We start from the raw sequence: 26577 nt of genomic DNA on the forward strand, positions 1-26577 counted from the left end.
CAAGGAGGGGGCACGGTGATGCCTTCGCAGGGATCGCACTAACTTCCACACTCATGAATAAACTCTTTTACTTCACATCTTCAGCTACAGACACACCAAACCTCCACCCACTTGAGTCAAGAAAGCAAAGAAAGTAAGGAATTTAAGAGAAGTACCATATCTACACCATACATTGTTAGAGCTTTGTCCTCCTTTTAATTTTAAGAGTACTGACCCAACACACATGCAGCAAAAATAACTTCTGCTGTACATGACAGTTATTTTATATAGGGGAGAGCTAGCCATTTGTAAAATTGTCTAATTTTGCATTTAACATTTAGGTTTTTTGAAGAGAATCGTAGTAAAGACCCACTCTGATCATTTTTTAAGCTATTGCAAAAAATGTTCCCAGTGGTCTTTTTTTATTGTGATAGTGCAGTTTTTAGCGAAAATTTAAAAAACTGTCATATGTCTAGGACAAAGTTTCTGCAGAACGGCAGTAGTTTATTAGAAACTTGCCTATACGTTGTGGGCAAACCTGCCCTCATTTCTGTTACCCATAACTGAGAGCTATCCTCTTTCATGATCTCCTGCTAGCTTACAGCTCCTCACAACCCCAACCTAACATCAACGGTGCAACAAAAATGGTGAGCAATTTTGGAGCTATCCAGCCGTACAGTTTTGAGCCAGATGTCAGCTCAGATGAGGAAAGAGAAGACGTTAATGGATCTATTTGTCTGCAAGGGGATACATCAGAATGGTGTGGAGCAGGGAGACTGTTGCCTGCCAATTGTTTCTACGTTACTGCTACAAACTTTCTCAAACAGCATATTACGTCCACTCCTGATTCGCAATGATTTTTAAAAATAAATACGCAGAAATGCTATTTTTGGCTTTATTTTCTTTATGTACTGTATGCCCTCATTTGTTCACTTGTGCTATCCTATGACCCCACCCTTGCATTGACGTGTTATCCCTAACATGACAAAGGTGGATAAAGGTGAAGAGGATTTCATGTAATCCATGGACACCAGTGAGGATCACAAATCATTCAAGAAAAAAGGTTCCGCTCCCAACTCCCGATGTTAAAGTGCCTAGGATAGCACAAGGGTTACAAGAAAAAGGCCTTAAGCAGATGTTAAAAATACCAAAAACACTATTTTCATCTGAGAGGGTCTATAAGGTGTCTTAATACTTAATCGTGCAACATCTTTTATAGTCTCTCATCCATCTTTTTTACCATAATTGAGTCTGAAAATTGATAGAAGTTTCTTTGTAAGGCTGCCAAATGTAATGTCTGCCAATGATGAATGTCACTTCCTCCTCCCCCAGCAGGTCCATAAGTGGTTTCCCAAATAAAATAACTGCTAGCTGCCAAAACAAGTGACAGGGAAGAAACAGATTCCTGCTAAGTTTCACTAAACTTTGCAAAATGCAGAGACACAAGAATTGCCACTTACTACTGAAGCTAAAGCATTCACGCATGAATCAACAGAGACATCAAACAATCAGCTGCATGTGTGAACATGCAGTGAGCATGGAAACATGTTCAGGGAGATGAAATTGGACTAGTTTGAAATCTAAATCTGCATCCCTCACACTCTGATCATCAGGGTATTTCAGCTTGCGCTGTCTGAAATGGTAGAGCAGCACACTACGTGAGGAGGCGTGTGGCCTCCACATTAAATGATAGCTTACAGTCCCACACATCATCCTCTGTGTGCCGGAATGTACAGCTGCAAATTAGTCAACTGTGAGCCAGCTTTTTACAGGTTGAGAGGAAGAGAACAGTGCACAGTGTGAATCAGCAACTCTTGTGGCTTATCTCCATGTCCAGTAGATCTCCCAAGCACAAGTTACAGTGAGGTCATCCTCAGGCATGGTTCAGGAGAATGTCAAAGTGATAAAAAAAAACATGGCATTTGAGTTGATATTTGAACGATGCTGTTAAAATCTGGACAAGTCCCTGCTTCATTTGACTAACAACTTTGTGATGTACCTGCTGTTAGTGTGGTTAGAGGGTTTTGAATCTGCCGATAGGAAAGACTGGATAACTTGACTTTTGTCCTCCACCAAATGGGTACAATCACAATTTAGAGTGTAAGAGCCTTGCTGTGCGTGAACGTCCACTCATTTTGGGCTTGTCTTGTCTTCACTGTCTCAGCCCTGAAAAGATTCATTATGAGCAACATTCAAGGCACCTAAAACAAATGGACTTTTGAGACAAGCAGACTAATTTTTTTGATGAAATCAAGTGTATTTTGTGTACAGATGTTGGTTTCCTGAATCAGGCCAAATACATCTGTGCAACAATTTTTTCCGATTTCTTTTCCTTTCTCCATTTATAACTTATTTTGAAAAGAAAGAGGTTCCATAAAATGACAAGATAATAAGAAACTGTCCATCTGTACTTCCATCTTCAGAACCTACTGAAACTCTTTGGGGTCATGGGGTTTCTGGACCTACTGTCGAGCGAAGGCAGGACAACCTGAAAAGGTTGCAAGTATGTTGCAGAGCCCCACACTCACACACTCACATGTACTCCAAGGGGCAATTTAGAGACACCAATCAACCCATGAAGCATGCTTTTAGAAGCATGCTTTTGGACCATAAGAGAAAGCTGGGGCATCGGAGAACATGCAAACACGCAAAGTTCACACAGAAAAGTCTCAGCTGGGATGTGAACCAGGGCCTTCTCGCTGTGAGGTGACTGCGCCACCATGCAGCCCCATAAAACATTGTATCTTCGTGTATTTATTTAGGGAATAATGTTTCATAATTGCTTATTTTCTCCTACAAACCAATGGCACAAAGTTATTTCAAAGTCTTTTGATTGTATTACCTCAATTTTAGGGACATCAACTGGACATGGAGACAAGCCACAAGAGTTGCTGATTCAAACTGTGCACTGATGTCTTCCTCTAAACCTGTAAAAATCCCTTCACTTTTAATTATCTATAAAAGGCAGGACAATGCCATTATAAATTTTAAAAAAGAAATGAATTGTTGCATCATAAAAAACAACAGAATGCAAGGATTTGAATTTATGATGAAGAAGAAACAGGAAAGGCACATTTTTGGAAGCCTGGTTCAGATCATATTGGAGCACAACTATTGCACTGAATTTTCTCAGAGCAAAAGACAAGATGTTAACCTAGTTTCTGTCAGGTCAGGTGACCTAATTTAATGGGGCAGAAGTTCAGTCAAGGATCAGCCTGTTTCTAGTGAAAATTCATTATATAATAAAACCGCAACTGAAGCTTAGGATCAATGGAACAAATAGAAATATAAATGATTTCTTAGGAAAAAAACATGAAGTGAGTCATGGTATGAATCATCAAACTCTGAAGATCCTTTATCTATAGTGCTGACTAATGTAAAATATTGAGATAGTGGAAAGACCAGGACCCCCGGCTTGAATGCTGGATTCTGATTGGCCTGTGCGCTGAATCCATAACATGCAGCGCTCCTACATAAATGCAGACTCAACATCGGAGCGATCTGCCATGCAAGTCATGAGGATAGAGAGGAGTACTCTGTAGAACGGGGGTGTGGGGGGGAAGAACCTACTTGTTCCAGCCTGCAATTTGTTCTGCATGAGCTTCTGGAGCGTTGTTCTGATGAACTGCACTCCGAGCGGGAGGCGCTTTTTTCTGTTCAGTTGCATGATCTGCTGCGCTGAGAGGACGATGCCTTTGAGGAGCGGACTTTTCCTGCTGATGGTGCTGAGTGCATCTGCACATGAGCTGGATCAGAACGAGTCCTCTTCGCCCAGGAGGGCACGCTTCCCTGCCAACAGCCCTTGTAAGTACCACGCTGCTTCCATCTGCATATATTTCAGAGCCCAGCTGCTTTCTTCTGTTCATCCTCACCGTGCGTAACCCTGCTCCATCTCTGTATTCCCTTTCATTTTCTTTTTGCATGTAGTCTTCTTTTGTTGTTGTTTTTGTGTTTGTTTATTTATGAGATGGTGCGTTAATTCACACAAGGGGCTGCAAGACTAATTGTTTTTTTTTTTGCCGGTGTCCTACCGGCAACAGATGAGCGTGGAGCTTGGTGCTGACACCTGAGGGTGCAGGCTGCGTCTCACAGCTTAGGCTGGTAGATGATCAGGAATCTGTTCAACCAATCGATCTGTCAGAAAATAAAAATTAAAAATAGATAAAATAAAAATAAGAGGTTGAAAATGTGTTTTTAACCCATTAGAACCCAGGACCATTTATCCTAAAAAAAAAAGATAAGTGATTCACAGAAGACATCTCTGATGTTCTTCTGATGTCACCACACGCTCTTATGGGTTAAAATCTCAACAGAAGCTAAAAAGCTTTTCACTAACAGAAGCAAATCTAGCTCGATAAGGATTCTGTCATAAATATGCACCAAAGCGATGTTTCATTTTTACTGACACATCAAGCAATAACTTTCGGGGATTTGGTGAGGAAAACACCCCTCAGTATGTGGGAATTGATTCACCATTCTACGACCTAGAGTTGACTCTAAATTTTCAAAGCAATCTTTGGTCCCTGATGGCTGACAGACGTTGTCTGACTGTACAGGTCAACAAGGGGGCCCTTATTCAAAGGCTGCCAAGTAGGCTTAGGCTTCTCTATGACATTTCTTAATGGCTATTACATAGGATTTGAGTCGGGCTGGCCTCCATCTCTGGATTCTCGGATAAAGATTAAGAAAAGCCAACCTTCTGGATATGCTGATTTACAGATTATGTTTTATAGCTTTGTCTTGGTATAAAATTTCAAGCTGACTGCATGGAATTGGCACTGTGTCCACTTCTGACCATCATCACTTTCTGGCTTATGGAAGGAAATAGTGAACACTGCTGCTGGATGGCAATTTACAAGGATTACCAAAGATGGGGGTCACTGGTAGGTTAATCAGCCTGATAACTATTCCAGTTATTTGACTCGCTAAAATGAGAATGGCATTTTTTTTAACATATTCCTGAACGTACATGATTATGTAAATGTACACAGAAAGGAGGATTTTTAGGAGTGCTTAGTTAAAACTTGAGGCCTTGATTTTTGTAGCAGCTTATGCAAAATCATTTCAGATGGAGCCCGGTGGATGTTTGCATGCGTGCGAGGGGTAAAAGTGGCTGTTTATGCATTTTTTCAGGAATGCCAATAATATGCAAGGAAGTCTTTGGTATTTCTGGTGTTGTTTATCCAAGCGCCGTTGAAAAGAATCAAACAGAGGAATATCAGCTTCTGCCAAGAGAAGAGAACAGAAGTGCCAAATAATGTCTGAGATTCTTGAAGTTGTAAAGTGTCCAAACTCTAGTCAAGTAGCCGTTTGCCCTGAATGACTGTGCAATCTTTTGTGAATCACTAAAGTATAAAGATTCCCTTTAGTTCATTGCATATTTTAGCCGAATCCCAGGCGACCCTTGCATAATGAGCTCAGTGAGTGTGCAGCGATTCCCTGTGAACCCTCTGTTGGCTCCTAGGCTGATGGTTCATTCTCTGTGCCCACAGCAGATGTGGCACGCTGTCTCAACAGTGCACTCCAAGTTGGCTGCGGAGCCTTTGCCTGCCTGGAAAACTCAACTTGTGACACAGATGGCATGCATGACATTTGCAAGTCCTTCCTGTACAGTGCTGCTAAATTTGACACTCAGGTATCTAATTTAACTCTCATCATTGCACATAAAGCTGTGGATGCTGACATGGACGTTAACTGCCAAAGCAAGAATCATTGAAGGCTGAATGTTCTGTTTTCGCAGGGTAAAGCATTTGTGAAGGAGAACCTTAAATGCATTGCTAATGGTATCACCTCCAAGGCATTCGCCACCATCCGCCGCTGCTCCACCTTCCAAAGAATGATCACTGAAGTTCAGGAGGAGTGCTACAGCAAGCTGGATATCTGCACTGTTGCCCGATCTAACCCAGATGCCATTGGAGAAGTGGCACAGCTGCCAAGTCACTTCCCCAACAGGTGAGCTCTTCTTTTGCTTTTCATCTGGTGTTTTTGAACAGAATTGATTGGCAAAAAAGCTGAAGAAGAGTCTTGTGTTTTTTAGAAGCTAAGAAAAAAAATCTATCTATCTATCTATCTATCTATCTATCTATCTATCTATCTATCTATCTATCTATCTATCTATCTATCTATCTATCTATCTATCTATCTATCTATCTATCTATCTATCTATCTATCTATCTATCTATCTATCTATCTATCTATCTATCTATCTATCTATCTATCTATCTATCTATCTATCTAGAAATTGAGTGCACGAAACCAACATTGACCTTAACAAACAAATACAAGACATTAGGGCTCAGCGGTATAGACAGCTTCCCATAATTCCATGCTTTGGTTTGACTTTATCCGTCCTTGGATACAGTAAAAACACTGCAAACTGGAATGTCGAGTTGGGATGTTTTTGTCCATTGTGATGCATTTAGGATTGCAGCTTGGGAGTGGACACAAAAGAACTAGAGGGTGGAGCACAAGGTTTAGTGGTGACTAGAGTTACAGCATGGTCACTCCCATGCAGATGACCTCAGATCATACAACATGTGTGCAAACAATAAGGACATTCTATAAAGCAGTTAGGTCATTTTGTTGTATTTTTCTCCCATATGGCTGTAAACTCTGCAAGTTCCCTCTGTGATGCCACCTTTTTTCTAGGTTTTATGGGAAGCTTCTGCAGAGCCTGATGGACTGTGACGAGGACACAGTGGATCACATTAGGACCAGCATGGTGTCGAGGCTGGGCCCTGAGATGACCATGCTTCTTCAGCTGCTGCAAAACAAGCGCTGCCCATCCACTGCTGTGGCTGCAGCTGCTGCCATCCCGACTGGAGTGGAGGGCCGTGGGAGCTGGCGCTGGTCCACGGGTCCCCATATGTACAAAATTCAGCCTAATCTGCGAAACAGAGACACTGCTGGTCACTTGGGGAAAAAGCGCTCGTCCAGTGACAGCTCCTAACTTGTGCTCAGATTTAATAAAATTCCCAGCACTACTCAAAACATCAAAAAAGCTCTGCCATTCCCTCGGGGAGAAAAATCTTTTCTCCTGCTAGACTGGAAATTACTGAAATATGCACCACTAGGGAATGCCCCACCCTCCATATAAAATATCAGTTTGATTCTTATTACATTATATATCCTATCCACTAGACTTGAGATGAACCCTTCGCCATGACTTTGTTTTTTCTTAAATTTTTCTCATCGTAGTCAGTGTTAAACACAAGGCTGTCACATCTGAGAAACATGGTCCTGGTCACTTTTTCAAATCCTTCAACAGATGCACGTCTTGTAATGCCAAGTAAAAAAAAATGTAAAAAAATCCTCTAGAATACAAGGCGGGGGCATTAAAAGACCAAAGCCCCATTTAATTCTTCTAATTTGTACAAAAATTGAATTGAAATAGAAGTTGTAATAGTATTAACTAATTTTTAAGGATGATATCTTTTTTTTTTTGGAAACTCCAGTCAAGTTTTGAGCATTAGAAAAGTGTTGTACTGTAGCGCAAACTTAACACTCAACTGTACTGTATCCTATGTCATCAGAAGCAGCCATAGCCTGCCCTCTAAAAAGTGCTCACATAGGTTGTGGTCGAATTCCTTCACCACCTACTGTACTGTGTAGTGCAATTACCATTTTGTAGAGCTGTCCAAATCTACAATTCCAAAATCCAGTGCCCTAAAAATTATCTAGCAGTCTCAGCGTAACACCACTGTGCATCAATTCTTTTTAGATTGGCCAACATTGACCACAATGCATTACGTTTGAAGGATTTTTCATTTGGGGAAAAAAGTGTTTCTATTTATTTTTTATAAACTATCCAGGTTTCATATTCAGATTTGGTGTCCAAATTGCTTTAAAAAACCAGAGCACTGGATAGTTCCGCACTATAGATTTTAGAAAAGTAGGGAGGGAATTCGGACATAGCGATAGTCAGTGTTAAACACATAGAGCCATAGAGTAAGGTTTGTGGATGTTTCATGACAGCCTTTGAAAGGTTAGACTGACCTAAAAAAAAAGAAAAGAAAAAATCAAAACTGCCCGAATGCTATTCATGGAATACCAAACTTATGTATAGCTTTAGCGCTTAGATTTATTTATTTTTGTCTTAAAAGATATGTTTCAAATGATCAATCTGCACAGAAGGAATGTCAAGATTGTGGTTGCATCTATGGGGGGAAAACAACATTTGTGTATCCAGACAATTGCGACGCATGAGACTGTTGCGTTCTACAGAGTATGATGCAGTTTACGTCACTCCAGAGAGGGAAGCAGTAATGTAGATTCAGCACCTGATGAATCTCTGAGATGAATCATGTGACAAACACACTGACTCCCTGTGTCAAGATAGAGAATGACTATTTTAAAGAAAAGCCTTCTTTGAATGATATTTATTTTCCTACTATATTATTTAATGTTTTATTATAATTTGAATGCATTACTGTAGTTTTCATTACTTTATAGGTAAAAACAGTTTAGTCGAGGCTCCTAGTTAAACAAGAGCTTTATGCCAAAAAAAGAAGAATAAGAGGAAATGGGAGCTGTTGCTCAGGTGACTGAATGAGACCCATGTCATGACTCTATGCTGGCCATAGGGGAACACGGTTGATTCAGGTCAGATGATCTTTGTTTCAGGTGTTACAAGGGACCACAAGAAAAGCTATCTTTGTTTGACATTTCTGGATTTTTTTTAAATAGGTAATTGTTGCTTCTGATTAAAGCATATGTTAAGAAGAGGTTGGTCATCTTAGTGAAGATTGAACAGATTTAATGAGGGGGAAAACAAACACTAGTATCAAGCATCCTGTTGATGAAATATTCGGTTGGTTCTGCAGCAGTTTGTTGTGGCTCTCCTATAATTGCATTTAATTCATAGAAACGACTATGTTGGGGGTTTTTTGTGTGTAAAAAAGGGAATTATATTGACTTTTTGAGCATTTCTCTTTCAGAGGAAGACAATCATTCAGAATCATTAGGTTAGTGCCAAGCCATGCATAATAAAGAAGGGTCTTTATGGTAGTGTTTGCTTTTACATTTACAGAAATTCTAGCAAGGTGGATGTCAGTGAGTTCAGGAGAGGTTCCTCACACTATATATAAGCATGAAAGACATCGTACAGAGGTGAACTGTCAGAGCTGGGTTTAGGTCGCAATTTCCATCATCTGAAAACTCAAAGCCTGCAAATTGCTTTATTTCATAAAGCATCATTATGACAACGCAGCAGCTATTTACTATTCAGATTTTATTTTTTTGACTTTATGAAAGGAAATGACCCAAATCCCCTTTACAGTGAATTTGTCCTGGATTTCTTGGAATGAAGCACAGAGCAGAGTTCTATTTTTCTGTGTCAGTTTAAGAGCTATGTTAAGAATTCCAAACTATGCAATATCGCACACAAAGGATTTACAGCAACACAAAAACTGACCTTTATTTCATTCAGTGCCAGCTGATGCTGTGTGAATTAAAGTGGCAGCGTGTGTGCTTTCATGCTGCACTCACAGTGTGAAGGAATAACTCCTGGATCACTGTCATTTTCATTCTTCTGAAGCTGTGTTTCTATGGTTCTGTGAATAGAATTGCTTTGTTTGTGCCAAGCAGAATAAAGGGACAGACTCTCTGAAGGAATTTCTTAGGAAGTAAAGCGCTATAGCGACACTGTAGTACGTCCAAGCGTATATATTTTTTTGTTGATATGCATTTTAACCACTATAAAAGGGCATTGAAACATTCAGCACACGTGCAACTTCAGCATGTTTTATTTTACTTGATTAATGGAGAGGAGCTAGAATTTAGCTGGAATATTTCATAATCAGAAGGTCAAGGTTTTTTTTTGGTATTGATACATTTGTCTGTATCATTGTTGTCCATGGTTACAGCCAAATCTCAACAGTTGCTGCTAAACTCTATCCACCCTGTGTGATGCTGCCTGTCTGCTGCGGCCGCTCTGATCCATCAACCTGCAGAGAGCTCAACCTCATCACACAACTCCAATCCAAATGTTGATCTGTTTGCTTTTTTATTTTTCTGTGATCATTCACATCAAATACATTCAGCAAGGGCAAACTGACTGTTTTCTCACCAAGTAAAATGTAACGGTAATTTCAGAGAATGTACCTGTACACTGAATGTTGATTTTAAAACAAGGATAAGTCATGTGACCAATGAAAGCTACGAAGAAAACCAAAAGTGAGAAAAATGTTTTTAGTTCTCTGTCGTCTTAGATTTTGATCTGGATGTTTGGTGCTCGAGGTGATACAGGAGTATTGTCAAGTTGCCCCATGGTGACCTTTGTGAGACTTTTCTTGTTACCACTAGAGATTAAAACCTCCCCGACCTTTTGGCACTAAATGGTACTCTTTCCCCCTCAAGACTTGAAACAGATTAATAAGTGTTGTGCTTTAATCCAAAAGCTTCAGTGACTCGTGGACTTTATTTTTATTTTCATGTATAAGTGACAGATATCTGACTTTCAAATACAACATTTGTTGCAGATTAAGGATGATTACTGAAGCTCCTGTTACTGATGTTATGTAACGCATGATTGACCCTTGTGAATCACTTGCACTTTAAAATATACCCATATACATATGTACCCCTTCTGTGTATATGTTTGGGTTTTTCCTCTGTACTGAAAAAAAACAGATGCATCAACTGTGTGTCTTTGGCTGATTAGAAATAAAATATTTCTCAAATCTGGGATATGGGTATGAAATATGTTGCTTTGGCCTCTTTTTTTCCATCCACTTGTTTTAATAATTACAATTTAACACAAACTACACAAAATATCAAGATCTCAGTTATTTATTCTTTATTTTCGCCCCTCATTTAAGTCTAAAACTGGTGCCGGAACATTTAGCCTGAAATTTTACGGGTTAACCAACATTTTGCCAGAGTATATCATACTAAGAACATGCTGTTCGCAAATGTTTGGGGCAGTTGCAACGCCTTACTTTCTTTGACATATTAAAATTGAAGTGACCACAGCCTTATCTCAAATCTCTGGTGCCTGCTTTAAGAGAGCCAAGCCATGTGGTTTCCCTTTGTTAAATTTAACAAAGGACTGCAAGGAATGTTGGAATTCTAACAGTAAAAAGGTGCCAAAGTTTAGATTACCAGCTACCAGATGAGCACAGGTCATAACTATTAAATAATACTGTCTCTGCGCAGTGTTATGGCTGTGAAGCAGTGCATTTTGCTGAAAAAATTAAATAACAACAAATAAAGTAGAAGCAAAATAATCATTACTGATACATTTTGAGAAACTTTTTAATTAGATTCAAGCCTTAAAGTATTTTGCCAATAGGTCAGTACTGATTTGTACCCACATTCCAGGTTCTGTTTACTTCATGTCTGTCCTGTAGTCTGAGAAGACTACATCTAAAGCTTTGTATAAACCAAGCATGTTCAAGAACATGCATTTAGTGTGTGCTTGAATGCAATGAACACAATGGAAGAACATGCATTTAGCGGGTTTTTGAAAGCGTGTTTAGCGTCTGGTGTTTACACCGGACTTTAGCTACCTGATACCAGTGCATGTCCGCCATCTACAGTTGGAAGAGACTTGGTGTGATAGGTCGAAGTAGTCTAAATCTCGCAAATCTTGCTCCATGCTTTTACTTTCCCACTTCTATTCCGATATATGAAAGACCTGCATAATTGCACTTACTGCAATTATTAATTTCTCCTTCAAAAGACGTTCAAACGGTTGGCACTTCCATGAATTAACCCTTGTGCTATCTTAGATGACCCCACCCTTACTTTGACGTGTTCTTCCTACCATGACAAAGGTGGATAAAGGTGGAAAGATTTCATGTAATCCATGGACACCAGTGAAGATCACAAATCATTGAAGAAAAAAGGTTCAGCGCACTGTCTAGTGGGTCTAGATGACCCAACTCCCAACGTTAAAGTGCCTAGGATAGCACAAGGGTTACAAGGGACGCCATCCATACGTCACTACCAAATCTTAGCCCCTGATTTCGGCCTAGTTTAACCTGCAACACGTGTCCAGTGCATGCAAGTTTTGCACGAAGAGCCCAAAATTGGTTGTAGAAACTTGTGTGACGATGTGTGTGTGAATGCGAGAGTTTTGAACGTGGAAGCACGAAACACGTGTTTACATAGACCTTTCATTGAAAGTGGTCACTTGAACATGCATTGCCAATGGCAGTGTGAATGTAGCTTAAGGTCCTTGAAACATCATTCGTTAATGTTGCCAATATCCAGAATTTTCATGCAAAGGTGCTATTTTTTTTTTGCACAAGTGAGTTTTTATTGATGCGTACAGATGTAAGGTTACAGCTTTAACAGAGGGAATTTAGCTTAGTACCAATTTAAAGACATAAATTGAGCTTTTTTGTAAGCTGTGTGTTCTAAAACCCCAAAGTACAACATTCTTTCCACTCAGTCATACAATAGCTGCTTTCTTAAGCACCAATAATTAGAATAAAGAATTGCTTTGGTTTACCACATACCCTCAGCATGTAATAAACCCTGCAATACCCATGAAGGACGATGATGGGATGCAGACGGTACCTTCTAAAGAACATGAACTTTCTTAAACTCTTGCTGAAATGAGCTGAAGCTGCAAAGTGACTGGTTGGTTTGACAGCCCGAGGACAAGAGCTGGCAGAAGGCAAGAAGCTCTGTGGACACTAATCTCAGTCAGTGGATGATATAATTTCATGCTTATTTAGAGAGAGATCCTGAAGGGCTTTCTCATCAGCCACTACGCTCATTGATAGGTAATGCAGCAGCTCTGCTTTTCTGCCTATAAAGGGACATTCAAAACACACTCCTCTGGACTATCACACACAAGCATGATGGACAGATTGCTTTGTACATCCCTTTTAAAGACAGGTTTTCTCATTATGTCTTTCTGCACTGCTACAGTTATGTGGTGGGCAACTTTTAATAGCTATTTAGATGGAAGGACTGCTTTCAACAGAGGAACATCTTGTTGCCAGGAAACATTTGAGCAGATTTTTGACCCTGCCTATTCATTTTGTTGCCTGTTGCTTGGACAGCTGCCAAGTCTCTCACCACCCAAAAAAAAAACCCGACCAGAGTAATAATGCCTAATGACAAAATTACGATGTCATTGTGAAGATGCAGTTTGTACCATCTGCTTGTATTCGTAACTTTTTTAGCACAACTATCTTTTTTTTCTTTTTAATCAGCAGAACGTGTGCTTTGAAATTATACAACCAAGTGTAACAGATGTGTGCATGCTTGTGAATGTGTGTGGCTTTTGCAAAAAGCGAGCTCTCAGAGAATGCATTCGTTTGCACAGCTTGATGGGGTGCTGCTTTTTTTTTTTTTTTTTGTCCATGGGTAAACAAAGTGACCCTGAAGTCAGGCATCATAAATGATCACAGAGCTGCACAGAGGCAATTGACCAAGCTTTGTTTGTCACTTGTTTAATCTCTTGATGTGATTCTGAGGGAGGATAGCAATGTCTCCACAGTGCACATACACAGGGTCAGCAATTTCATGGGGCAAAAAGAACAATGCACTATGGTTACTGCGGTACAGCAATTGCTTCCACGCTTTCCCAGTGTGTTTTATATTCACTATGTCCTTCTCTTTCCCATGAAACTTGTGGGATATTCATCAGCACTGTGACAAATTAGATGTGCAGTGAAATGGAGAATGACTGAGAGCAGTGGAAGATTACATCCACTTCAATCTTACCCAGCAATCACTATCCCTTTATTTCTGTGGGGAAATATTCAAGGACAGGAAAGAAAATTAGATCAAATTTTTACTGAAGAAAGAGCTAGAGTGGCAGGGGGAGAGGATGAAACTGTTTTTTTTCTCAGGTTTTACCAAAGCAGGACTGTCTGAGGTGTTTGTCCGGAAATCAAAAGAAATGCAGTCTTTGTGGATCTGAATATGTTTGTTTCACAAAAGTACAAAAGAAAAAGTACATTATGAGGGATTGAACCAACAGCACATTTGATCACTTTACTGAAGCTCAAACATTGTAATCCTTGAGATGTTGCCTTCTTTATCTGCACCTATCAATGTCCCCATTTCTCTAAGCACAGTGAGAAATGCAACTAAGGTCAACATATGATTCATATCAGTAAAATCCTCTGTTCTTGCTGCATTCCCATCTTTGTGGATGACCTGGAAGAGATGTTCAGACCAGAGAAACACACCTACACATCACTGAGCCTTCAAACTCGCATTCAACATCCTCAAAAGACACATCTCAACTTAAGTCCATGAAAGAGATGAGGTTCACATATACATACTTTCTCTGTCTTTGTATTTCTGAAAGTCTGAAAAGAAGCTCCTAAGTATACACTTAATTCTGCATTGAGATAGAAAAAAAGTTACTGATCAGAAACTTTAAACAGGACCAATGATGTGCAGACAGTGTGGTAGAGACATCTAGTGGCCAAAATTAAGTTGCACCAATTTCCACATGGAAAGCTTTTGCTGACACCCTTTATAGTCATACACTGCATTTCCATATGCTCTTTCCCATCAGATGTCATGCTGGACATCAAGTGAGCTGAGAGCAAGAGCTCAAAATACTGTTGAGAATCTGCTAAATTCCATCCAGCCATAGAAGTTAGAAGGGATTTATTGTTTGATCAGTAACAAATTGGCTACAGATTTTTCAAATGCTAAATTTTATCAAGTATATTTGTCTATTTTTCCTATTACCTATAATCTGTTTTATACAAAACACAACAACTCAACATAAAATTTTGCTAAGAGAGAAAAACTTACTGAAAAAACGGGTCACATTGAGTCAAACATTCTTTTGACAGATTTTCTTTAAATAAAAAAAAGAAAACAATCTGGCAATGGGGTTAGAAAAACTGTCTTCTCAAGAATTCTTATTTTAAGAAAAAAAATTCAACACACCAAGACATGTCTCAAACGGACATTCAACATTCAATCACAAATTCACCTGGTTCCAATTTATAGCAGCAAGTAGGACATATCCAAGATCAAACGGTATTTGTGCCGCACTGATCAAAAAATGTGTTGACATCCCAATAATAACTTAATTATATGAATTACAAAAGATACTGTCAATGTTGTCATGCCACAGGCAATGATGGAAAACAGTTTACCAAGGTGGTAAGTGCCGAGGTAAACGGAGCTTTAGTCGGTTAAATGAAAATCTATTTTTATTATACAGAAATAACAGACTTTGAACGTTGAATTCATTTTTGTTTTTGTTTTGCTGATTCAATAACTTCTAGACTATGATTAACATGCGGGTCCATGTAAAACATGTGAATGTCCTGCAAAAATTTATATTTTTATATTTTATATTCATAGATTGATACGTTTTAAACCTTTATTTTGTTCTTGACATCTTTACTATAGTTTTGAAAATCCAAGATTTAGTGTCTCTGAAAATTAGAACATTGTAACAAGAAAAATAATAATAATCGTGAAACGTATACACTTAAACCACAATTGGCATCTAAGGTTGAGTGAGTGAAGAGGTTTCTAACATTTTTAAGAAGACCTTAAATTGCTCATCAGCCAATGGAAGTCTGGGTTAAGTTTCCGTCAATAGAGGCAGAAGCCATCTTCTCTTTCAGCTTCTATCAGGCTCCTCTTTTGCCAAAGGTCTTCTGGGTAAACTGTACTTCTTATGTTACCGTGACAGGACACATGATGGAATCAGTGGAAAAAGATCTTAATGATTTTAAGCAACATTAGTCATAGAAACAGTTAGACAGCATTGCCTCAAGGTTCGAGGTAACACCAGCGTGGTGATTAGGCAATTAACCCATCAAAACTGGGCAAACTGAAATGCCCCTAGGTATCACACAGTCAAGTGTTTCCACCTGTACGTTTGAAGTTCAGGTTTCTTTTTTTTCTTTTTTTTACTTTTTGCTGACTTCTTTTACAGAATATTACTGTTAAATATTTTATTGTTTAGGACTAAAGCAAGGTTTAGTTTGTTCTTAAACAGGAAGTATGATCCGGAACACTTTCTTCCCTTTTTTTTTGATTTATTGGAGTTTGTGGCAGAAACTCCTGGTGTAACATTATATCGACATTGTTTGACATGTAACATGAGAAACAAAGGAACAGAAAAAGAACTGGAAAATAAATTATGCCTTGATAATGAAGCGAGGAAAAAAATATTTAGGGGATCTTTCCACACCAACGTCCCCACTCATGATCACAGAGGGCTTCACCACAGGATCCCCCTTTCCAAATGGTAAAGAAAGACATTTGCCAGTAGAGGATTGAAGGAAAATATATGGAACTGACTTGTTTTTAACCATTTCCATAACAATTGAAGATATTTTTCTTGAGTTGTCATTCGAAATGTGTTCATTTTCTTTTATCCCAGATTAATATTTATTATAAACTTTTTGTTTTTTTACTGTAAATCCATATGGGCATTTGTTTCATGCAGTCGCTTAACTTTGATTAAAGAGGCTGAAACCTTATAAAAATTATTCATTTGAATTTTAGATGACTCCAAACAAAGTTTGACACAATTTCTTTCAATTAAATATTAGTATTCAAGCAGGACCTTCAGGTAATGTTAATCACTATCAACTTAGAAATTATTATTAATAATAATTTAAGACTAAATCTTCCATTTTTATTGTACACGCAATCATTTAGATGTCTATCTATCTATCTATCTATCTATCTATCTATCTATCTATCTATCTATCTATCTATCTATCTATCTATCTATCTATCTATCTATCTATCTATCTATCTATCTATCTATCTATCTATCTATCTATCTATCTATCTATCTATCTATCTATCTATCTATCTATCTATCTATCTGTCTGTCTATCTATCTATCTCAGGAGGAGCTGCTTCTCAATGTAGTATTGTATTGTATTGTAGTAGGCTGTTTCTCCTCATCACCATCACATCATGTCGACATTTTTATTTTTTTTATTTTTGGAGGGGGGACTTTAAATTTTGTCTCATTAAATTATGTTTCAGTTGAACATAAAGGCTAAAGGTTTTGTGGGAATTCACCACAGAACCACTGGAGTTTCTTCAAAATAACTGTATGAAAAGTAAGTGCAACCTCCAAGATTTTAAAGACAGTTTTCTTTGCTTGAAGAAACTACCACACCTATGTGGTTACTGTTTCTTTTCCAAATTTAAGATTTGACTTACAGTTTTTCTCAGTCGCTTTAGTACAATTCTCAGATCAGAATGAAATTCCCAAAACTATTTGTTCAATCTTCACATCATGATGTCACTTGTGCACATTATATAAGCAGTTTCTCACTTCTTTGAACAAGTTGCAATTGCTTTGGTACATCCATGAAAATGATTATGTACAAGTCTCTGCTCTTTGCTACATTATCAGTCGTTTATGTCATGTTGATCAAAATGTATTATATAGTTCACTGTGCAATAGTCTTACTCCTCAAAACACCCAGTAATTTCTTCATCGTATAAGTCATTAACTGCAAAATGGTTGACCAAGTTGTCACAATGTGACAAACATATTTCATTGTATTGCAAGAGAGGATATTCGCTGTGATGTGGATGAGAATTTGTGGCCTAACATACAGGAATGACAAGAGATGTAGGAAGACCACACCAATTCCTACTGCACTGCCTGAACTGTTGTACAGAATATTGTCCTATCTTTTTTTCCCCTTTGTGTTACTGTTTGCAGTGGGTTTTTTCTATGTTGGTATGACATGGTTCTGTCAACAAATTACAATATGAACAATAAAAGTGTAAATGTGAATCTTGTCCAGTCTCTTGCAATCAAACAAAAAATGTGTAACTTACATTTTACAATAATTGTCATCAAAACTTTAGCCATAGTTTACATCAGAACCTCCCTCTAAAGTACACAGTTATATTGACAACATGACTAACTAATTTGACAGTCTTGTTCGTAGACAATGACACAAGGACTTGACATTCTGATGGCACTGACATGTTCAATGACATAAAGACTTAGTTTTGAGAGATGAACTAAAGATTTTGAGCAAGTTACAGGCTTTTGCAAGAAATCCATAGTGTTTTGCTGTTTGAACAAATTGTTTTGAGAAATGCACACACGTATTTGCAAACTTCAATTCTGATCTGAGAATTGTACTAAAGCGACTGAGAAAAACTGTAATGTGTGGCACTGCTTTTGTTTTGAATGTCTAGTTTTTCGGTCATTAGACCATTGCCCTGATCTGTGAGCAACTTCTCAAACTGCTGCGCCCTTTGCCTTTGGGTGTCATCCTGTGCTCCATCTGTCCCATTAAGGAAGGATCTTTTCAACAAACTCAGTAACAGCTTCTCAGGCGCGTGGACTGCAAACAGGACTGAGTGCCCCCCCCCCCCCCCCCCCCCCCCCACACACACACACATCCCATGCAGTGGGACGCGCCGTGTCTGTCCGTGTTCCTGTCTCTGCGGACGCGCGCCTGGGCCTCAGTCAAGCATTGCGGGCTGGCGCCGCTGCCTCTCCACTTCCACAACATCAGGTGTAAAGTTACTGTTTGTTGTGGCCTGAGAGCGGTAATAACAAGGCTGGAAAACAATGTCGGAGGCAAAGCTGTTCTACATCACCCAACATCACTCAGCCCTGGAGGAGCTGCCTGCTGATTAGGTGGCTTACTGAATAGCCAGGAGCGCGTGCTTGGAGCCAAAATGTCATGACTTACTTCCGAAAGACTAAAGCAAAAAATAAACAACTTTATTTTTATGGGTTATAGCTTTTTATTACTGAAAATGCTAAATGTAACTTTTTATAGTATGACAAGTTTGTTTCTTAAAGGAAACTTTTATGAAATATTATGCAATTGTGCTATGTTCTCTCTCAGAGAAGGCGGGTATTATAAGAACTAAATCTGTAAGGTGAGAAGACTAGAAGCTGTGCGCCCTGAGTGTCGGGGTGTTGCCCTGTGTTTCTTCTGGGGGCAGATAACCATCTTCCGTGTTCATTAGCTGGACCCTTGAACCATTCAGATCTTCAGAAGTCTTCACTCATCAGTCAGCAAAAGAGAGTTCCGTCCGGGAGCATCAACATCATCAGCCCCCGCGCGCAAAGCACCTAACACATCTAGTAAGGATGCACCCGAGCTCCGCGACCTCGACGCCCTTCTCCGTCAGGGATATTCTGAGGCTGAACTACAGCAGCGACTGGGAGAACTGTTTTTGGATGAGTGAGCAGGTTGTTCCAATGCAGCACCATCAGGATGCTGCGTCTCCAAACTTCTACGACTGTCAGTCTGAGCAGAGCCTCCCTGGGATGCAGGAGAAGATGCGGGGTTCCAACTCAGCAGCAGCGGAAAAGGGTGAGACGATGCAGCCTAAAGGCCACATCACATTCATAGAATCGTTTTCTGCACGGTCTCAAGTGCCCTTCAGCCTATTGAGGCTCAAATTTACACATGAAAAAAGAAAGAAACATGAAGCATTATAATTTTGTAAAAATTATTGAGATTGCTCTTTTTTTCTATTCCGCTTTGCATACGTCCTGATATCTATCAATACCTCCACAGACGATATATTTTTAAAAACAGTTGTATGCATAAATAGTGAAATTTAATTATTATTTAATCTTTTCACTTATTCTCTGAAATTTGACAGTTTTTATTTGTTTGTTTTGTTTTTTGTTTTTTATTGCATTTTGTCAGACTATATTTCTCTCTTAAAACCATTGCGCCTTTTTGAATAAAAGAAAAAAGAAAGAAAGACAATTCAATGTCCACATCTCTTGTGCGTATTTTTTGTTGTTGGGGAATTTTAGATTTTTCTCATGTCGTGCAGGTATGATCCGTGCTGACAGTCCACCCCACAGTGAGCAGGACCCTAAAAGCCGCGCCGGGCTGCACAGGAAGCCCCGCGTCCTCTTCTCTCAGTCACAAGTGTCCGAGCTGGAGAGGCGCTTCAGACAGCAGCGCTATCTGTCCGCCCCGGAGAGAGAACACCTGGCCCACGTGCTCAAACTTACCTCCACGCAGGTTAAAATCTGGTTTCAGAACAGGAGGTACAAATGCAAGCGTCAGAGACAGGACAAGTCTCTGGAGTTAGCGGGGTACCCCTCGGCCCCGAGGCGCGTGGCGGTGCCGGTGCTGGTGAGGGATGGGAGGCTGTGCAGCGCAGGGGCCCCGTCAGCCCCCTACAACGTGACTGTCGGACATTACAACGCCGTGCTCGGCTGTGGGGGCAGTTTGTATGACTGCGGCTGTCACAGTTACCTTTCGCCCCGCGTTTGTCCCACAACCAGGATCTGACAAATGATAACGAGGGGCCCGTCTGCCACGGAGAGACCCACATTTTCCACGGAGATATATAAGCTGAAGATGTTTTACATATTAATGTAAAATATTTTGTGTGAAACTTTCAGCCAAAATAAGATCAAAGCTGAACCATTTAAGACATTTCTGTTGCAAATTATTTTAGTTTTTGCCAATTTTGAAGTTCTTTTTTTGTCAAATTTGAACAAAGTTTAATGCCTCCTCATTTTTTTATTGAAAAAAATAAGCTACCAGATACTTTGGCAGATAATGGCACAGCTGATCAGACACTACCAGTTTAGGAGCTGCAGCTTATCAACGGCAGCAATCAAGGGTTAATGGATGAAGTGACATCTGACCTGACAACGCTGTTGTATCAAACTGAGCTCATTATTGTCCCACTCTCAACCCTACTGATAAGGCCAGAGAGTCCCGAAGCTTTGCTTGGTAAACAGTCCAGCAGACAGAGCGGCTCTTCTTCGCTCACAAACTTTCAATCAAACGTGTCGGTAAAAGTCCCCTTCGCTCCAACGAGGAACGGATTTACAGCTGAGAAATGGATAAATACAAAATATACTCAAAGGACGAACTCCTGTCACCCTGATTGTACCTTCACGACATTAAAAAAAAAAGTTAGGAGGGAAGAGGAGATGCAGCGGCATCACAGCACAGATAAGAAAAAAGCTGCAGACAGAGAGGAGTCCAACAGATCAGATAATGATGTGCGTGTGCGCGTGGGTTCCAGCATGTGTTAAAGGTAGCAAGAAACATAGAGCAAGTGTTTTGGGGGAAAAAGGACATATTCTAACCATTTGAATGACATAAATCTGTGCAGTTAATGTTTTAACCGTGACTGATAAACTATCGCCTGTGCGTAAAAGTGCTATTGGTGTGACGGAGGGAGGCGCGACTGCTTATTCATCCCCTTCATTAGATTTTCCTTAATTGCATGCCTTAAAAGCAGCACAATAAGACAAAATTCAAACGGAAAATAAAATTTATGTATATGTTAGGATGATATTTTCATTCAATTTGAAGGTGTTAAAGAATGCGTAAAGCTGCATTGAGATTGAACATTATTTTCTCCTATTTTTTCGGAAGCTTGCTCGATCGTATTGCTTTAATTTAGCAGTTATTTTAAAATTTCTTTGCAAATAAAAGTTGAAAATCTGAAAGAGACCATTTTTACCCTTCAAATGTTTGAGATTGAAATATTCTGTTGTTATCAACCCACAAAAAAGTTCCTCCAGGACCAACAGATCTTCGAGGATCATAACTGCAGGGTTCTGTTCTATAGATCATAACTGCAGGGTTCTGTTCTATAGCAACAAAGTGAAATTGTGAACGGTTACAAACTTTTATGCTTTTAGGTTTGTCAAGAATTCAATAAATGAAAACTTCTGTATGTGCAATTTACAGAAAAAAGAAGATTTGGCAAAAATGAGAAAAGGGATGACATTTTTACAGTCTTTAAAGACATGTTTACAGTTTTGTTATGTGGGTCCATTTAAATACAGGATGACGTGATTGTGGAAGTTAGTGAAAGGACCATTGTATTTGATTCAGAAAGATTTGAAGTCATGATGCATTTTAGTTTAGCTCTGTAAGCCCTGGAGTGCCTCTCTGATTATGTAGTGATTGAGACAGCTGCAAAGATGATTTAATGATCCTGGTTCCACTGTCTGACACTGAACAATGAAAAACCCCAACAAGCCTAAGACACTGTTGGCTTCAAGAGTCAATAGGTTCATACTACTAATACTTCTACTAATGTTAGAAATGATGTCAATAACAATGAAATGGTGTTACAGGACAGGTCAGGTGTCTACAATAGGCTTAAAGCGCCTTCTAGTGGTGAATTAGGTGAAAAGTTACCCTTCATGTAAAATGATAAGACATTGGATCAAATAAAATGTATTGTACTAAATTAAATCGCGTAAAAACAAAAATATGGTTCAATTGGATACATCCAAAGGAAAAGCAACTAGAAAAGAAATACACTCCTCTTGGTGAAATACATTTGAATTTGGAAAATGCTTTTATAACAATTTGAAATTGAGAGCACTCAATGTTTTTAACCTTAAACCATGAAAATCGTTTCGATTATCTCAATTAAAAAGGATCTATTCAAAAATTTTGACTAATTTAAAATCACAAAAAGACAATTTACAGAGGGAAGGAAATAAAATGATTGGGAAATTTAGCGCTAATTAAAAAATCTGCATCTAGGTAATGTTGGAGCTTGTTCAAGAAAACATGAGCAAAAAACGTTTTCAAAGAACAAAAAGCACATTTCCACTGAAATGATAATTTAACAATCCAGGTGGCTAACTTTTCCTCAACAAAAAACGTTATGTGATGTTGTTAAGCCTTTCAATACTAGAATGAATAATTATGATTCTAAATTTTCTTTTTAAGAAAATAACACTTAAAAAAAAGTCTGGACATTCTTGAAAAAACTATTAAAAAATAACTCGGTATTTGATAAATCACTTGTCCATCATAAAGCAGAGATAATCTATAGGTAATCTGGTCTTGTGACATATTTGTTTCTTTCTACAATGCACATGAGGGAATGTCCTTGTGAAAACCAGGTGAAAGAGGCTCTGATGCTCATCAGATGAGGTAACAGTGGTCTGACAATTTTACTCCGAAGTTACAATGAAGAAGCAATCTCAGCCAACCAAAGATTAGAGAAACAGCAGAAGACTGATGGCAGAACAACTCTCCGTGGCTGAAGGAAAACATTGTTTCACACAGTTCCCACATAGTTTGTGCTTTGGCAGACAAATGCCTTCCAGGGGGTAAGAGGTCAGAGTCACATCTGATTCACCACCAGCGTATCTGTAAATGTTCAGAGCACAATGAGTGAAAAAAAGGGAACTATAGCTGGTTTGGAAAAGAGAGCAATCATGTGGATTGTTACATAATGAGGGCTAAGGATGACCGCATTGAGGGATGCTCAAAAAGAAGTTCGTTCAAACATGTTAGCACAGCTCACAGGTGCGACTCCTGCCTTCTCTCATGCCCTTATGGTGCTTACATGATTTTTTTCTAAGGAAAACAAGGAGTTTTACACAAAAAACAAAAACTACGTGGGGGTTTTTGTTTCAAAGATTTTAGATCAATCTTCATTTTATCCTTTAAAGCATTTGCTATGGTCAAAATTATTATGTGAAGAATTATGAAAGATGAAATGGAGTGTCTAGACGATGGGATTCTCAAGCAGACAAGTCAGAGCTAAATACATCACACTGCTCATCTTAACACTGTGTTGACAAGACAAATGTTGAAGCTAAAGCAGAATTTCAAGGAGTTAAGAGCAAATATTGAAGTGTTTTTTGAGGATCAACACGTAGACACCAGAAGGTATGTGGCGGGTCGTGTTTATCATACCTGCATTCAGACGTTTCCTGATGAAGCTTGAAATCCCAGAGCAACACGGATGTCTCTCACTTGGCGGAAAGAGGTCAAACCGCACGGCAGAGAACAACAAATAAGCAGCCAGCAAACAATGAGTGTGTCCATTCAGGAGCCGGCTGAAATGTGTCAAACTCATTAGTGCTCCAGGAGGTTTGACCACCCACCCTGACCCCTCTGCCCTGCTACTGCACAGACTTGTCTCCCTAGGCCACTTTGTTGCTACTCCGAGGTGATGGGGAGTCAGGATTAAGACATAAATCCATTTAACTGCTATGGCACCATGGACTTAAAGAATGTCTGGGGCAGAAAGTTTCATTCTGCTCAGAGAACTCAGTGTTCCACTGCAAAATGAAAGTCTATTTCAGTCTCTTTTCACATTTAACTTTGGCTTTTGTGATGAAATAATATTACATTCATGCAAACACTTAATTCTAAAATACATATTGTCAATATCTTATTACTGACGTATAGATTTAGACATTTTCCGAACCTCCAAGTAAGTGAGCAATAAAAATCTGTAAACCATGAAGCTTTATTTGCACAGGTTAAGTTGACAAACCAAGAAATAAAATAAAAAACAATTTTACAAAAAAAATGTGAAGATTTTTTTTTGTTTACTACTTCCAGAAACATAAATATTATTCTATTTAGAGCTATAAGGCTCATTAGACTGAAGTATGCTAATTGATTTTCAAAGTTAAAAACGTCACAATTTCTAAATCAAAAGCATTCTTTTGATTTGATAAGAGTTTACTTTGAAAAATAATTTTGATTTTTTTTAATGTAAAAAACTGGATGACTCTATCTGTTCTTTAAAAAAATGCTTTCGAAATCAGCCCCTTGTATTTGCATTGATTTTTTCAAAGACACATTGTGGAAGCGTGTAGGACAAAGCAGCCTTGAAAAAATACTCCTGAAGAACAATGTCAACAAAGTCAAAACAAGGTGATCTAGAAAGGCAGACCAACTTCTATTGGACGAGTGAGCCCGCCTCCTTCACTTCAGTCTGAATGAATCCACCCCCACACTTCTAAAACTTAAGAACTCCCAAGTGAGAAGGACAGACACACTGTCTGAGAAGCTCCAGGTTTCTGACACACTGGATGGAAAATGTCTTCCACGGTCAAACCTGTCACGTCTTTCCTCATCGAGGACATTCTGTCCAATAAAGGCAGCACAGGATTTAGTGGTAAATTCAGCTCTCTGAAGACAGACAGATGCTCTCAGCGGAAGGAGGATTTGGAACAAGTTCCTCCTCAGGAGTATGAAAAACAGACAGGTGAGTTTCTGTACGTTTGAGACACCACATGTGCGAATTTTTAACTGAAAGAAATGGAATTTGAAACGGATATTTACTGAGTTAACACACCTGCTTGTACTATGAGTTTGTAACAAATCACTGCAAGTAAAGTAAAAACAATTTTTCATTTGATTGCATCTGTTTTCTACATTGCAGAGTCTGTAGACCCATCCTGTTGCGGCTCCCCACAGCTGAATTTAAACTCCACGGGGAAACAGAAGCGCTCCCGAGCTGCGTTCACCCACCTCCAAGTGCTGGAGCTGGAGAAGAAATTTAACCACCAAAAATACTTGTCTGCCCCGGAGAGGGCTCACCTGGCCACCTCCTTAAGACTAACCGAGACGCAGGTGAAAATCTGGTTCCAGAACAGAAGATACAAAACCAAAAGAAAGCAGCAAACATCCGAGATGTGCAAGGATGCATACAAAGCAGACAGTTTGGGACTAAGAGAGGACTTGGTCAGATCATCACTGATTACCTCCTTCTATAAAGCTTATCAATACAAACCTTACCTTTGGGACTGCAGTGGCCCCTGGGCTCCGGCGTTATGGTGAAAATGCCTCATGATTTATTGTATTAAACAAGTTGCTGGAATTTTCTGTTTGACAAGGACTTCATATTTCTTCTCAGCTTTTGTGAATTGACCATAAAAATTCCTGAAATTGTAAACTCCTTGGACCTGACGTGGATTTACAAATCAGAGAACCCCATGACTTAATTAAGCTTCGTCTTAACAGTGCCCCCCCCCCCCCCCCCCCCCCCCAAGAAATGTGTGTAAATCATTCTCAAATTACCACCATAAATTTTCTAACATTTTTTAATGGAACAATGAACCAAACCTACAAACAAGGCGAGCCTCCAAAATAAAACAAAATGTCAAAAGTCTCTTAAAGGGGGCAGCAACAACAGCAGAATGTGTGTGAAATCCTTTCAGTTTTGACATACTGGGGGCCTTTCTCTGAAAACATTTAAAGTATCTGCCGTTGAACTCTATGACTGCACCGAGATATGTGTGATGTTGTCAGTGAGGGCTAAAGAATGAGACTTGGCTCCTATAAAGAGCCACTGATCTGATTACAGGGAGATAGAGAGCTCTTCAGTTTTCTAGAGATGACATCATAAGGAGGGTAACTGTATAGAGTTGAAGTCAGTGTCTTATTTGAGACAGTTTTTTCTTTGTTTATTTGTTTATGATGTTTCACCTTGAAGATGAGATTCTCTCAGAGGAAAATGCTGTAAAAAAGAACAACAAATTTGTGTAAATTTACAAATAGAGTGACTGAAGAAATAAGAAAAAGAATTTCAAATTAAAAGTGCAAGCTTTCTCTTATTTGGCTGTTAAATGTAAAACCCGAGCTATCCACTGTTCGATCTTAGCCCAAATCGGTGACAAGCAGCTTTTTTTTTTTTTTTGCAGATAAAAAAAGTTACATCTGTCAATTTTTCTCTTGTTACTGAGAAGTGAAGCAGAATGGCTGTCATGTTCTCCTCTTTAGTTAATGCACCAGTCATAGTATTGTAAAGCAGACAGTGTAGATGGATTAGAAACAGAAGAAGTTTTTTTGGGGAAAAAGAAGTTAAAATATTTTAGAGTATGTGGTTTATACACATTCTGCTTTATGCATGCCAGCAAAGTCCACCTTAAATAAAAGCAAGTACAGACTGCAGAAA

At 39.0% G+C, this 26577-nt stretch overlaps 3 protein-coding genes across 4 annotated transcripts; all 3 read left to right on the forward strand.

The window, feature by feature from the left end:
• Positions 1-3458: 3458 nt before the first annotated feature.
• On the forward strand, positions 3459-10678 carry stc1 (stanniocalcin 1). 2 transcript variants are annotated; one of them, XM_020706035.3, is made up of 4 exons: positions 3459-3783; positions 5475-5614; positions 5720-5931; positions 6628-10678. In XM_020706035.3, the coding sequence occupies exons 1-4, from the start codon at positions 3576-3578 to the stop codon at positions 6926-6928; spliced, it is 861 nt and encodes a 286-aa protein (XP_020561694.1). In that variant the 5' UTR covers positions 3459-3575; the 3' UTR covers positions 6929-10678. The 2 variants fall into 2 exon arrangements, with proteins under 2 accessions (XP_020561694.1, XP_004072523.1); XM_004072475.5 differs by having other exon boundaries at positions 3462-3783; positions 5472-5614.
• Positions 10679-18886: 8208 nt separating this feature from the next.
• Positions 18887-21358, forward strand: nkx2.7 (NK2 transcription factor related 7). Its single transcript, XM_004072664.5, has 2 exons — positions 18887-19238; positions 19714-21358. The coding sequence occupies exons 1-2, from the start codon at positions 19013-19015 to the stop codon at positions 20178-20180; spliced, it is 693 nt and encodes a 230-aa protein (XP_004072712.1). The 5' UTR covers positions 18887-19012; the 3' UTR covers positions 20181-21358.
• A 3266-nt stretch (positions 21359-24624) lies between these two features.
• nkx3-1 (NK3 homeobox 1) lies at positions 24625-26577 on the forward strand. The gene is made up of 2 exons (XM_004072474.5): positions 24625-24885; positions 25063-26577. Exons 1-2 carry the CDS (start codon positions 24717-24719, stop codon positions 25458-25460), a joined length of 567 nt encoding a protein of 188 aa, XP_004072522.1. The 5' UTR covers positions 24625-24716; the 3' UTR covers positions 25461-26577.

This window comes from Oryzias latipes, chromosome 9 (assembly GCF_053564925.1).
Source record: "Oryzias latipes strain Hd-rR chromosome 9, Olatipes_Hd-rR_3.1".
In the NCBI taxonomy this organism is placed as follows: Eukaryota; Metazoa; Chordata; class Actinopteri; order Beloniformes; family Adrianichthyidae; genus Oryzias; species Oryzias latipes.

Coding starts and splice junctions, on each gene's coding strand:
- stc1 (XM_004072475.5), top strand. CDS start 3,576: ATGAGCTTCTGGAGCGTTGTTCTGATGAACTGCACTCCGAGCGGGAGG. Junction 3,784..5,471: donor CTTCCCTGCCAACAGCCCTT/GTAAGTACCACG, acceptor CTGTGCCCACAG/CAGATGTGGCACGCTGTCTC. Junction 5,615..5,719: donor CTGCTAAATTTGACACTCAG/GTATCTAATTTA, acceptor CTGTTTTCGCAG/GGTAAAGCATTTGTGAAGGA.
- nkx2.7 (XM_004072664.5), top strand. CDS start 19,013: ATGCACCCGAGCTCCGCGACCTCGACGCCCTTCTCCGTCAGGGATATT. Junction 19,239..19,713: donor CTCAGCAGCAGCGGAAAAGG/GTGAGACGATGC, acceptor CATGTCGTGCAG/GTATGATCCGTGCTGACAGT.
- nkx3-1 (XM_004072474.5), top strand. CDS start 24,717: ATGTCTTCCACGGTCAAACCTGTCACGTCTTTCCTCATCGAGGACATT. Junction 24,886..25,062: donor GGAGTATGAAAAACAGACAG/GTGAGTTTCTGT, acceptor TCTACATTGCAG/AGTCTGTAGACCCATCCTGT.